This window comes from Octopus bimaculoides, chromosome 27 (assembly GCF_001194135.2).
Source record: "Octopus bimaculoides isolate UCB-OBI-ISO-001 chromosome 27, ASM119413v2, whole genome shotgun sequence".
In the NCBI taxonomy this organism is placed as follows: domain Eukaryota; kingdom Metazoa; phylum Mollusca; class Cephalopoda; order Octopoda; family Octopodidae; genus Octopus; species Octopus bimaculoides.
The window spans coordinates 20910219-20924486 of NC_069007.1; the positions used below are offsets into that span (position 1 = coordinate 20910219).

The 14268-nt window shown below is 36.6% G+C and overlaps 3 protein-coding genes across 3 annotated transcripts in view; 1 reads left to right on the forward strand and 2 right to left on the reverse strand.

The window, feature by feature from the left end:
- The first annotated feature begins 7 nt into the window (after positions 1–7).
- Positions 8–14268, forward strand: part of LOC106870983 (zinc finger protein 271) — a 16445-nt gene continuing 2184 nt past the window's right edge. The window contains exon 1 of the mRNA XM_052977281.1: positions 8–1107. Coding sequence (XP_052833241.1) covers positions 152–1107 — 956 coding nt within the window. The 5' untranslated portion in view covers positions 8–151. The remainder of the gene's footprint in view (positions 1108–14268) is intronic.
- LOC106871000 (zinc finger protein 501-like) lies at positions 2046–5523 on the reverse strand. The gene has a single exon (XM_014917251.2). The coding sequence runs from the start codon at positions 4659–4661 to the stop codon at positions 3180–3182; it is 1482 nt and encodes a 493-aa protein (XP_014772737.1). The 5' UTR covers positions 4662–5523; the 3' UTR covers positions 2046–3179.
- LOC106871004 (zinc finger protein 135-like) lies at positions 7196–10697 on the reverse strand. The gene is made up of 2 exons (XM_014917257.2): positions 10463–10697; positions 7196–9188 (listed from the first exon to the last, which is right to left on the reverse strand). Exon 2 carries the CDS (start codon positions 8768–8770, stop codon positions 7829–7831), a length of 942 nt encoding a protein of 313 aa, XP_014772743.1. The 5' UTR covers positions 8771–9188; positions 10463–10697; the 3' UTR covers positions 7196–7828.

Here is a 14268-nt window from a genome sequence, read left to right on the forward strand (position 1 = left end):
GAGGCATGTTCATTGTGATTAAACTATATATATATTAAAGAAAGAACAGTAAAAATATTCTCAATATCTATGTATTCTGGTGATAGAGAAAAACTCATGGGAATATGAATTATATAAGAAGCTGAAAGGATTGAAATCTTTTTCTTGAGAGATGCCAAAAATGACAGGAAAATCATCATACGACTGTGATATCTGTAAAAAGTCCTTCTCTCAAAAATGTAACCTCAACACGCACAAATGCATTCATACAGGAGAGAAGCCATTTCACTGTGATATCTGTGGTAAATCATTCTCTCAGACAGGTGGTTTAACTGCTCACAAACGTAGTCATACAGGTGATAAACCTTATCGTTGTGATATCTGTGGAATATTATTCTCTCAAAAAGATAACCTAGCAAAACATAAACGTATTCATACAGGAGAGAAACCATATCACTGTGATACTTGTGGCAAGTCCTTCTCTCAGACAGGTACTCTAACAAGACACAAACGCATTCATACAGGAGATAAACCATATCACTGTGATATCTGTGGTAAATCATTTTCTCATACTGGTAATTTAACTATACACAAATATATTCATACAGGAGACAAACCATATCGCTGCGATATCTGTGGTAAATCATTCTCTCATACAAGTAGGTTAACTACACACAAGTACATGCATACAGGTGAGAAGCCATATCACTGCGATATCTGTGGTAAAGCATTCTCTCAAAACAGTCACTTATCTGCTCACAAACTAATTCATACAGGGGAGAAACCATATTGCTGTGATGTCTGTGGCAAAGCATTCTCAGAAGGAAATAAATTAACTAAACACATACGTAGTCACACAGGAGACAAACCCTATCCCTGTGATATCTGTGGTAAATCATTCTCTCAGACAGGTAGCTTAACTATACACAAGTACACGCATACAGGAGAGAAACCACATCAGTGTGATATCTGTGGTAAATCATTCTCTCAAACCAGTCACTTATCTGCTCACAAGTATATCCATACAGGGGAGAAACCATATCCCTGTGATATCTGTGGCAAAGCATTCTCAGAAGGAAGTAAATTAACTCAACACAAACGCATTCATACAGGCGAGAAACCATATCAGTGTGATATCTGTGAAAAATCTTTCTCACGTAGTGGTGATTTAGCTAAACACAGACGTGTTCATATTGAGATGGAAACCATAATGCTATGATAGCTGTAATAAATCTTTTTCTCAAAAAGCTAATTAACGTGTGTATGCATTTCTGCAGAAAAATAACAAATGATATCAAAAATCACTCCAGAATATTAACAGAATTTACATAAATGTATATTTAAGGGAAACAAAATATATAGGTGTGATAACAATCTTCAAATGTTATATTTTATATAACCACGTCTGTATCTACACTGGTATATGAACATAACACTGTCATCATCATCATTGTTTAACGTCCACCTTCCATGCTAGCATGGGTGAGATGGCGTGACAGGGGCTGGTCAGGCAGATGTCTGCACCAGACTTCTGTGACTGTCATATTTTGAACAAAAGTATTACTTAAATGGAATATATAAATAAAAGTATTTATTTGTATATTTGGTCTTACATATCTGCTGAAGGAAAAATAGATGCTTTGGATGTCTCTAGGCCATGATAATATATACATGTATCTAATATATATATCTTCTGGATTTTATATCAATTGTTTCCTTTTTATTCTGGTTTAAATTTTATAATGTATGCTTCCCATCAAAAGAATAATTCTATTTATAGTACGGTTCCTTCCCAATTTGATGGGTAGACTGAATGTTCATTTACAAGTACCACTGCAACATTAACTTTTAAACGGCAGGAAAGGTTTGCATGAGTGTACAGTAATACCTCACTTTACAAGGACCCACTTTATGAGACCCAGGATTTACAAGCTTTTCTGAGTTTTACTTTCTGTTTACGAGATTTTGCTTTATGAACGTTCTCCAAGAACAAATTAACTCATATATCGAGACATTACTGTATCTTGTAAACAGGTACAAAAAATAACAACACAACAAAAGGTATCTCTTTTTCTAAAGGACAATTCTTATATTTATTTTCATTTCAAACAAATTTTAAAAATTTATAATCCTCGTTAGTCTCTCGCACAATAAAACTTACAATACCATTATGAATGAGTGTCATAAAGTATTTGTTTCCATTTGCAATCAGTGGATGGAGAAGAATCTGTACACTTTTCCCATTTAGAGCTGGTTGAAGCATCAGTTTTTTTTTTCTCTGCTGTGTAGAGTGTCATCACCATCTGATGATGAAGGAAGGTCAGAAAAAAAGAAAAGAACTTCATCGCTGTATAAATCTTCTGTTTGCAACCCGATTTCTGGTTTTGATAGGGCCGCCTATGCTTAGGCACATGTGAGGCAGTAGACAGTCAGGCATCAATTAATGATGAAACACCAGTTGATGGTGTCCAGAAATTAACATCTACATAAAGTGGTTGGTATAATTTGTGAATTACCACCATCGTCAATGTTTTAATATTCATTCTGCATGCAAAGTGGTGAGCTGAAATGTTAGCATGCCGGGCGAAATGCTTAATGGTATTTCGTCTGTCTTTATGTTCTGAGTTCAAATTACGCTGAGGTCAACTTTGCCTTTCATCTTTTCAGGGTTGATAAATTAAGTACCAGTGGTGTACTGGGGTTGATCTAATCGACTGGCCCCTCTCACAAAATTTCAGGCCTTGTACCTAGAGTAGAAAAGAATATTCATTCTACATGTAAGGCGGCAAACTGGCTGAAACGTTAGGATGCCAGGCGAAATGCTTAGCGGTATTTTGTCTGTCTTTACGTTCTGAGTTCAAATTCGATGGTGGTTTCAACAGTTTCAAGAGAGGGGGTATCTGTGTAACGGAAAAAGTCCAGGACGACCACAAGTTTCAGGAAATAAAAGTTGATTGTGAGTAAATACTTGTGACTTAGCTGGAGTTTTTCTATTGCTTTTCCTTATCAAAATATAGCGTAATGAAATTGGTTCATTCTTTTTGAATACCCCTGTATAATTCAACGTTAGGTGAAACAAAATCAGCCTAGGACATGCACAGGTGTCTTACTACAGAGGAAACACATGGCTAAAGCAAGACAGAGGAACATGCACAAGTATCTTGCTATAAAAGAAATACATGGCTATCATGATCAACGTTTCATGCAGTGTGCATTGTTGCATGTTTCTTTAAGCTATCACTTCTGGTAAACGATTTCCCACATATTTCACAAGGATGCGGTCTTTCTCCGGTATGTGTTCTTCTGTGAACTATTAGATTTGAATTATAAGAAAAAGATTTACCACATATTTCACAACACAGTTTTTCTCCAGTGTGGATTTTTTTGTGTTGTGACAAGACATTATTATTGGAGAAAGATTTGCCGCAGATGTTACATTTAAAGGATTTCCCTCCAGTATGTGTCCTTCTGTGAGCAGAAAGATAAGATTTATGAAAGAAACTTTTCCCACATATTTCACAGTAACAAGTTTTCTCTCCACTGTGTATTCTCTTATGGACAGAAAGATTGAAATTATTAGAGAAATATTTGTTACATATTTCACAATGACTGAGTTTTTCTCCAGTGTGTGTTCTTCTGTGTCTTTTTAAAGAATTATTCAAACTAAAAGACATTCCGCATATCTCACAGACAAATGGTTTTTCTCCAGTGTGTGTTGTTTTGTGTCTTTTTAAAGAATAATTCAAGCTAAACGACTTCCCACAAATCACGCAGAGAAAAGCTTTTTCTCCGGTGTGTGTTCTTTTGTGTCCAACAAGATTGGCATTGTTAGAGAAAGATTTGCCACAAATTTCACAACAATATGGTCTTTCCCCAGTATGGGTCCTGTTGTGTATTTTTAATTTACTACTACACATAAATGCTTTCCCACATATTTCACAGTGGAAGGGTATTTGTCCAGTATGGGCCCTGTCATGTAGTTTTAACTTACTACTAGATATAAATGCTTTTCCACATATTCTACAGTGATACGGTTTCTCTCCTGTATGAGTCCTGTTGTGCTCTTTTAAGTGACAACTAGTTACAAATGCTTTTCCACATATTTCACAGTGATAAGGTTTTTCTCCAGTATGGATCCTTTTATGTGTTTTTAACTGAATATTAGACACAAATGATTTTCCACAAACTTCACAGCAGAAGGGTTTTTCTCCAGTATGAATCCTGTTGTGTATTTTCAAATTTGTTCTCGACACAAAAGTATTTCTGCATATTTCACAGTGATAGAGTTTTTTCCCAGCGTGTGTTTTTATGTGTTGTGTTAAATTACTTTTAGAGCCAAATGCTTTTCCACATATTTCACAGGGATAAGGTTTTTCTCCCGTATGAGTTCTGTTATGTATTTTTAATTGACTACTACACACAAACGACTTGCCGCATATTTCACACTGATATGGTTTTTTCCTATTGTGCATTTCTTTGTGTTCGAAGATTTCCTGTTCTAAAGAGAAAAGTTTCCCACAAACATCACATTTATGTTTCGTAATATTTACCTGGAACAATCGTTTAGTAAATGTTTCCCCATGTAGAGATTTCTCATATTTCTCCGTGTCCCTAACTGTATTTGTATTGTTAAAAACAGTTGTGTTAGACGTATTGAAGTCCTTAACGTCCTCCATGTTCATTCACGAATTCTTCGAAGCTGGAGTACGTCTGTGAGTTAATTACGGTTTAGCTTTTTGTCACTAATATCAAGAAGGTCTGTTTAATTGCGTGGAACTACAACGATCGTTCCATGTATACATATTACTTAGCAGCAGAAAAACTGTTGCCGACTGGGTCCCTATATCCATGTAGAGGCAATCAATTTCTATTTACGTATTGTCAAAGTACTCGATACAAATAAGCGTGTGTGTATATATGTGGATCTAGATATTAACCTATGTGTGTGTGTGCTGCTGAATGTAGTTTAGCAATGCGAAATGGCACAAGACAACGATAGATGGATAGTTAACTCTACAACGGATTCTTTGTTTCTTAAGAACCACAGAAAACGATTTAACTCTCGGACAAACAGGCTCGTAGGTTCAATACCTTCTTTAACTCTGTGTGTTAATTAGTGAGAGAGATCCTATTAAATTGTGACAGTTGTTTACGCTGGTGAGTAGAAGAAAAGTCCACAGTTTGTGATGTGTTTTGCCAATCCAAATAATTTGTGTTTTCGCTTTGAAATCCAAACGAAAAGTGTGTCAGCAAAAGTTGAATGATTTGTTGGTCGTTAAAAGTTATTTACTGTCTTCTTCCTGTAAATTAGGGAACAATTAACGATGTTATTTTTGTGATGAAATGAAATATCAATCATGAAGGTAATGGAAATCACCGATCCAGGAACACGCGGAGGTTCTCTTACCTTAGCCACAATTATTAACGTTTACTTTAACTTGAGATAATTACTACAGAAAACATTAATAAAATTGCTCCCCTTGTTTCAATGACATCGGTGACATACGTAAAAAATCCTGTATGTAATTTGATTTATACAGACATACGTACTACATACATATAATCAAGCAATATATTCCTGGTAATGTCATATAATCAGGAGGCGCAATAGCCCAGTGGTTAGGGCAGCAGACTCGCGGTTTCGATTCCCAGACCGGGCGTTGTGAGTGTTTATTGAGCGAAAACACCTAAAGCTCCACGAGGCTCCGGCAGGGGATGGTGGCGAACCCTGCTGTACTCTTTCACTACAACTTTCTCTCACTCTTTCTTCCTGTTTCTGTATTTCAAACATGAATTGCTTGATGAATCCGAGTTTGATGTGCAAAGGGTGGAAAATGATCTTATTTCACTCAACTAAAGGTTCTTCCAATATATTGGCAGTTCTACATGGAGCCATATTTGCTCAAAGCAGCCAGTCTGTCTTAACATAGTGATTTACTCGGTCTCTACTGTCTCACATGCAAGAAAATGCATGCGTATTTAGTATAACCAGATCGCTGTCCCATGAAAAAATTCACCATCCTTAAGTCAACGCAGAAGATCCATTTATGATCATGATACAATATCTTCTCTAAAACCAACTTAATTTCTTCATATTTTCCCTTCAGAGGTGTTGAGTGGCCGAGTGGAACAGAGCCATACATATTTCCATTGTACAACAATATATATTTTAAATTACGCTTAGAGTTGTCTATGAAAAGACGCCATTCCTTTGGTTTGTATTCCTCAATGCCAGGTTTATTAAGAAGCCCACTGACATCTCTGCAGTAAACCAGCTCTTCCTCTTTTGTGAAGAAAGAAAGGAACTCTTCATGCCAACTCCAATAGCAGGCTATATGGACACCATTCTCTGGAAGATTATTTTCTTTCAGTCGGGAAGCCAACAGTTCTGCAGAGTTTGACAGAAGTACTCACCAAGAGGAATGGAGAGGCAAAGCTCCACCTGCGGGTGCTAGTTCAGGCACAACCTTATGCAATTCCCTTTAGACACAATAATCACCTTATGGGATATCTATTGAATGACTTAGCTCCAAGCCTGTCTTTGAAGCAATTTGATGGATTTCAATTGGTCTAAGTTGCAACAGTTTTGACCACTGCACCATGCTGGCTGTTCTAACTATAACCAGTTACAGCCCAGTCTTCAGAAACTGGATGGTTACAATGTACGGCTGTATACATTTCATGGTCAAACTGAATGGCTACCCATCATAATTTTTTCAATTTACGGAGTCGCTCTGCCGAGGATAACACTCCTCTGTTTTTACTTTATTTTTGGCCTTGGACCTTGGCTGTGGAGGCTAGAGGTGTCCAAGAGATACGCTGCTTGACCTAGGACACAAGATAGCAGTGTGTGCATACAAGAACAATGTGGCTGTTATGGTGTTGAGACACATCAGGTACCGAAATGATCAGCACCATTCTGGGAGAATAACAGGAATATGCATTGACTGGGAGAGGTGTTTGTGGGTCGCAACTAACACCTGGAGAGGTAGGTCAGAGTAGAAGTGAGGGTTCCTTTGTTGGATAGTAAATGTGCTTGAGGTCAGGTTCGAACAAGGTTCACAGGTGGATAAAAGCGAGGAAGAAGTTGCAATCTGAGTGGCCAGTGTCATCTAGGACTTCAACTGAGAGAGAAATGGGGAATCTGCAGTCTTAATGACCAAGTGAGGACATTTTAAACACACAAAATTTGAGAGAAAATCCTTTTACAAGAATATATTTTTGTTGATTTAACTTTATTTAAAATTTAATTTTTCAAGTAATTGTGAATTTTATAAACATCTATTATATTTCTTTATTGACACTTCTTTAATCATAATTGTGTTTGAAAAAGAAATTAAAAAAAAAAAAAATTGTACTGCAGGCACTTTGAAATCTGGTGTTTAAAAAAGAATTGTCTTTAGAGGTTTTTGTAAATAATTATATTTTATATTGTAGTAGATATAGCAGCGCAGACATGGATGTGTAGTTAAAAAGGAAAGTACAGCAAGATAGATTTGCCAGCAGATAGGAAACCCAGGTCAAGACCAAACAGGTGATGGTTGGATGACATCCATAGATGGAGTTGGTTATGCTTTGGAATCCAGTCAGAAAGTTTAATGATAGTTGCATTTGACAGGATCCAGTTCAGTAATGGGTAGAATAGAATGGCAGATGGATGGATCATGGCTGCATAGTTTCTCTTCTTTATATGAAAACATTTGTGTTAAGCTAAATCACAACTACAACAGAATGGAGTATCACGCATACTACACCGATGTGGTTTCTTAGCCGTATATATGTGTTTTTGTTTATTTAAGACAACTCCAAAAGAAAATGATTCACCAGAAACATCACAGTGATATCCTTTCTATCCTGTGTGAATGCATTTGTGCCTAGATAAGCCTCCTGCCTGAGAGAAAAATTTACCACAGATATCACAGTGATATGGTTTCTCTCCTGTGTGAGTACGTTTATGTCTAGTTAAGTCACTACTTCTAGCAACTGATTTACCACAGATATCACAGTGATATGGTTTGTCTCCAGTATGAATGCGTTTGTGTCTAGTCAAATCACTACACCCAGCAAACAATTTACCACAAATATCACAATGATATGGTTTCTCTCCTGTATGAATGCGTCTGTGTCTTACTAAAAAATCAATTTGAGAGAATGTTCTACCACAAATATCACAGTGATACGGTTTGTCTCCAGTATGAGTGCGATTGTGTCGTGTTAAAGCACCACTTTCAGAGAATGATTTACCACAGATATCACAGTGATATGGTTTTTCTCCTGTATGAATGCGTTTGTGTCTTGTCAAGAAATCACTTTGAGAGAATGCACTACCACAGATATCACAGTCATATGGCTTATCTCCTGTATGAGTACGGTTGTGTCTTGTTAAAGCCCCACTTTCGGAAAATAATTTACCACAGATATCACAGTGATGAGCTCTCTCTCCTGTATGAATGCGTTTGTGGTAAGTTAAGAGACTTTTTTGAGAGAATGATTTGCCACAGATATCACAGTGATACGGTTTCTCTCCTGTATGAATGAGTTTGTGAGAAGTTAAGTTATGATTTACAGAGAATGATTTTCCGCAGATGTCACACTGATATGGTTTTTCTCCTGTGTGAGTACGTTTGTGTTTAGTCAAGTTACTACCCCCAGCAAACGACTTACCACAGATATTACAGTGAAATGGTTTCTCTCCAGTATGAATGAGTATGTGAGTTTTCAGATTAGATTTTTGAGAGAACGACTTGTGACAGATATCACAGTCATATGAATTTTCTGTTCCTTTCAGCATTCTTCAAGATAAATATATAAATTTTTTTCAATTTCTCAGAAAACTACTCTTACTCTATCACATGGATATTACGGGTGTTTTTCCTTCTTTATTTTAAAATTTTTTAATCACAATGAATATGTCTCAGCTAGAATTTCTTCAAATGAGATCTTCATAGCTATATAACAACGCTGTGTACTCCTATATAAATTTGTCCAAGCTTATTTAAAATACAGAATCATCTGCTACATATTCCAGACAGTGAAGCTGAGAAATTTCTCAAGTAATTCCTGTTCAGAAGAAATATTTCACATTAATTCTTTGCAGATTTATGTAAATGGGATTTTCATCTGTTTTGTACAATATCTTCCTTTAACCTTGAATTGATGACGGTGATAATGATGTATTAGAAGTTCTTCTGGCAATGTCATCCGATGTTCTGAAATGAAGAAACAGAATAAGGTATAGAGAATACTTAAAAAGATGTGATTCAACATTGGAAATTTTACTTTAATTTCTATATTGGCAAACTGTAAATAAGAAACCAAGTTTTCTATGTTAGTGGAATCTTTGGAAGATAGATTCAAAAGAAGGCCTAAGTGGTGACGGCTAACCAGAAGATGCAGTATAGAGAAGTTACATAAGATAGTATTGATTGGTGATACATGGTACTACCAACCACAGTTTAACATGCATCAAAATGAGGGTAATTATAGAAACTGGTATATATATATATATACATATCAGTGGTGACTGTTGTTTGCTGCTTGCAACAGCTACTGTTGGCATGCCAACTCGCGTGCGTTCTCTCAATCTCTTTCGCGTCCTTTCCCACTTCCCTAACACAACATTTTTTACGGAGACTGCCGAATTGATGTAAATAAAGAGATGACAGAAAAAAGGATTAGTATCGAAAGATCGCCATTTTTTTTAACCGAAAATATTTCTCTCACGTGTTTTAAGTCCGGACTGGGGTGGTGAGAGTGACAAAAAAAAAAATCATAAATTTTCAAAATCTTTTTTCTTTTTTCCATGAAAAGATGCTTTCCATCATTCCGAAGACTGTGTTAAAAAAAAAAATTGGAAAAAATCGCCGTCAAAACGGAGAGATTCCAACTTATATGGACCGTCTAAACCAAAACTCCCCCACCCCACCCCCTTCCAAAAAATTTTGCCTACAAATTTCTTTGTCGTCGTATTCTGCACCATTTGAAAGGTATTTGTATAAAATTTCGTTAAAGAATACCCATTTTCAGCAAAGTTGAGTGTGGAGAATGTCGGGTCTTGTGAATATTCCGAAACTCCTCTCAACTCATCGGAAACATCTTTACATACTCTCTATCTACAGGATCGAAGCGGTTATTTGTTGCAAAAATTCGTTAAAAAGTATCCATTTCTTTTTTTCTGGAAGCAACAAAGTCGGGTCGGGTCGGGGCTGGGCTGGGGTGTACACCTACCTCATTACGTAGTAATATCGTTCTGACATTAAACGAAGATATCTCTCATAATGGTACCTCACTTTTTTTTATCAGTTTCTCTCCAAAACATCCACAAAAATACATGCGTGTCCGCACACATATTATCTAGCAATACATTACTAGTTATGGCGTACGAATATTGCGTGCATTTTTCCTCACTGATGGACAACTTACTGGAAATATATATTAACATGTGCATTCCCAGAACACATACACACATATTAATAATACTTACTTAGATCCCAATAAGAAAGACGTCACTGCATATTCAAGTAGTCGTTCTATGAAAGTATATAAATAATACTTAGATACCAACATAGGCACAGTGTAAAATAGGTCACAGTGTTCTCTGCGATTTAACTGTTAGTTACCAGTTACCAGTCATGAATACTCAATTGGTGCCCGTTAAATAAGAGTTACGAAGATGAGATGCTTGTGAAACTGGAGCACAAAGGGCACTGACTCTAGCGCTGTTCCGGTGTAGCGCTTTCACAATACGTTCATTCATTTTATTTCCCGTTAACTTCAGATTACGAGAAGACAGTGGAGGCGCAATGGCCCAGTGGTTAGGGCAGCGGACTCGCGGTCATAGGATCGCGGTTTCGATTCCCAGAGCGGGCGTTGTGAGTATTTATTGAGTGAAAACACCTAAAGCCCCGCGAGGCTCCGGCAGGGGATGGTGGCGAACTCTGCTGTACTCTTCCACCACAACTTTCTCTCACTCTTTCTTTCTGTTTCTGTTGTACCTGTAATTCAAAGGGCCAGTCTTGTCACACACACTGTGTCACGCTGAATATCTCCGAGAACTACGTTAAGGGTACACGTGTCTGTGGAGTGCTCAGCCACTTGCACGTTAATTTCACGAGCAGGCTGTTCCGTTGATCGTAAGCGACGGATATTTCTCTGATATTCAAATGACGTTTGCTAATTTTTCACCCAATATCTCACTTATTTCTATTTGAAATGTTATTTCGATCATTCCAGCATATTTCTAAGGTTGTTCATAAAAAAATTCCAGTTAATAGAATTATGGCAGGTAATGGGTTAAAGCTCCGTGGCTCAACAGCGTGACACTGGAATTGCCATGGCAACAAATGGCTTTGGCTTCCGCTCGGGAGGACAATGGACTTGTTTGATTGGCTAAAATTACGGAGATTTAATTGCTTCTAACTTTATTATTATCAATTTCCCGGAAAAATTAATGCAGTTGTCTTTATCAGCAAGTAAGACTACATCGAAAGTACGTTTTCTGAACATTTTCAGGCTAACATTTGACAACATACGAATAACTGGAAGAAATGAAAAGATCCGCTCTGAATAATAAATAATTATCTTTGAGAAGCACCATTCCATTTACAGAAGCTTCTTTTCCTGCTGCTAAGTATATTCAACCTTAACCGTTTTATTCAACTGAGCATCCAGGGAATTAAGTGCCACTATATCTCCCGGTATCTCTTCAGTAAGTCGCATATTTTATGTTCTTGATGCTTATATAAATACCGTTTCCTTGTCGATACTGGGACAGCATTCACCCTAATTACAGAAATTACTCAAAACACATCTACTCAGTCCAAAACATTTATGTTACTCAATGAGTTCCACTTTACAATTGATATTCAGTTGGAGATCGAAATAAATATACGTGGTTGGTAATTAACTGTGTAAAATAACGTTTAAATCACAGAGCATGTTGTGACATATTCTACACTGGGTCCTATATTAATTAATATTTAAATATTATTATATACTGTCATAGAACGACTACTTGAAAATATAATTAGATCTGAGTAAATATTATCGGAATCGTTGACACGCCGAGCAAAGTGCTTAGCGACATTTTGTCCATCCTTACGTTCTGAGTTCAAATTCCGCCTAGATCGCCTTTCACCCTTTCGGAATCGATGAGATAAGTAACAGTCGAGCCCTGGTTGGGTCCATGAAATTGATTTGTCCCCTTCCCCAAAATTTCAGGTCATGTGCCCTTAGTAAAAATGATAATACATAAATACACGCACATCTCGCACACACACACACACACACACACACACATCTGTTAATATATATTATCAGTTGTCCATAAGTCAGAAAAAGTATAGAATATATTACTGGATGCATGCCATAGCCGGTAAGATATTATTTGCCTTTACACACACACACACAGTTTGTGGTATATGTTTCAATTTACGTACATCTTTTAAGTTTGATGCGTTCAGTAAGATAAAAAAAAAAGGTGGGGGGAAATGGACACTGGGAACCACTGGTAAAGACCATTCTCCGAGGTACCCTGGGTACTGTCAGATGATGGACAGGGGGGTAAAACCCTGTAGTTATGCCAAAGTATCTTAGTTGAATTAGGCATTATGTTCCTAAACGAAACTTAGCAACCCACGAGATTCATTCTTTATTAATTGGTTCTCCTCGAATTTGTTGCTTTTCTATCGAAAACTATTTTACAAACTGACGATATTTATTTAGTGTAGCAGCTTGTTGACATCACATGCTGCTGTTTTCATTGTTAATCAAATGTCAGTCCATTTTAGAATCACATTAACATAAATTATGTTAAATTTTATTAATTTTGCATGTATTTTGAATTGCATTATAATGCTATAACACGTATTTAACTCTTTAGCATTTAAACTCGTCGTATCAGGCCAAAATATGTGACTTGTTTTATGTTCAAACTGAACGAATCCGGCCTCTTACACTTACTCCTCAATGTCATTTTAAAAACGAGTAATCATATCAGCGAAATTTGTGTGTGTGTGTGTGTGTGGAGGGGGGCTAATGTAGTTTCACACCTCTCTTTGTAAAAAGGGAGTTTTTTTAAACAATTTTTTTCGGATTCCTACGTTTTAGATGTCGGAGATTACGAATATAAAAAAAAAAAAGAAAAAAAAAATTATGGAACGACCTGATATAATATTGCAGCTACTCTTTTACTTGTTTCAGTCATTTGACTGCGGCCATGCTGGAGCACCGCCTTTAGTCGAGCAAATCGACCCCAGAGCTTATTCTTTGTAAGCCTAGTACTTATTCTATCTGTCTCGCTTTTGCCGAACCGCAATGTTACGGGGACGTAAACACACCAGCATCGGTTGTCAAGCGATATTGATGGGGGGGGGGACAAACACAAACACACACACACATATGTATATACATATATACGACGGGCTTCTTTCAGTTTCCATCTACCAAATCCACTCACAAGGCTTTGGTTGGCCTGAGGCTATAGTAGAAAACTCTTACCCAAGGTGCCACGCAGTGGGACTGAACCCAGAACCATGTGGTTGGTAAGCAAACTACTTAACCACACAGCCACTCCTACGCCAGCCAAATAACATATTTAGATTTATAAAATATTAGCTTTTATTAAAACTAAAAACTTGTTATTACTTGTTACTTGTATTAAAAAAAAAAAATAACTCAAAATATTTTTTGCACTTATTTCTCTTGCCTGCATTTTGCCAGATATATATATATATACACTCACATATAAACCTCTCAGTCTTGAAAATAGAGGAGTACATGGGCTTAGTCAATTTCTTCAGCTAAAAGTTGTTATCTACAGTTTATCAATTTAGAAATAATGTAAACTGTTGAATCTCATTTTCTTAAGTACCCTCTGTAATCTTATACTTTCTCTCTTTTATTTCAGAACATCAGATGACATCGACAGAAGAGAATTTTTAACTTCTGATGCATCATCACTATCGTCATATTTCAGTTAAAGGAAGATACCATACAGGACAGATATAACCCTGTCTATACAAATCTATGGTGAATTACTGTAGAATATTTCTTCTAAACTGGAACTAACAGGGAAATTTCTCAGCTTCTCTGTGTGGCAATGCTTACAAGATGATTCTGTGTTCTAATTAAGCTTGGCCAAATGTACAAAGGAATTTACAGCATCTTTACATAGCAACAAAGATCTCAGTTGAAGAAAATATAGCAGAGACATATTCATTGTGACACACACTCACACACACACACACACACACATATATATATATATATATATATATATATATATATATA

Bases quoted from the DNA above. Each gene is read 5' to 3' on its own strand.
- LOC106871000 (XM_014917251.2), bottom strand. From the start codon at position 4,661: ATGAACATGGAGGACGTTAAGGACTTCAATACGTCTAACACAACTGTT.
- LOC106871004 (XM_014917257.2), bottom strand. From the start codon at position 8,770: ATGCTGAAAGGAACAGAAAATTCATATGACTGTGATATCTGTCACAAG.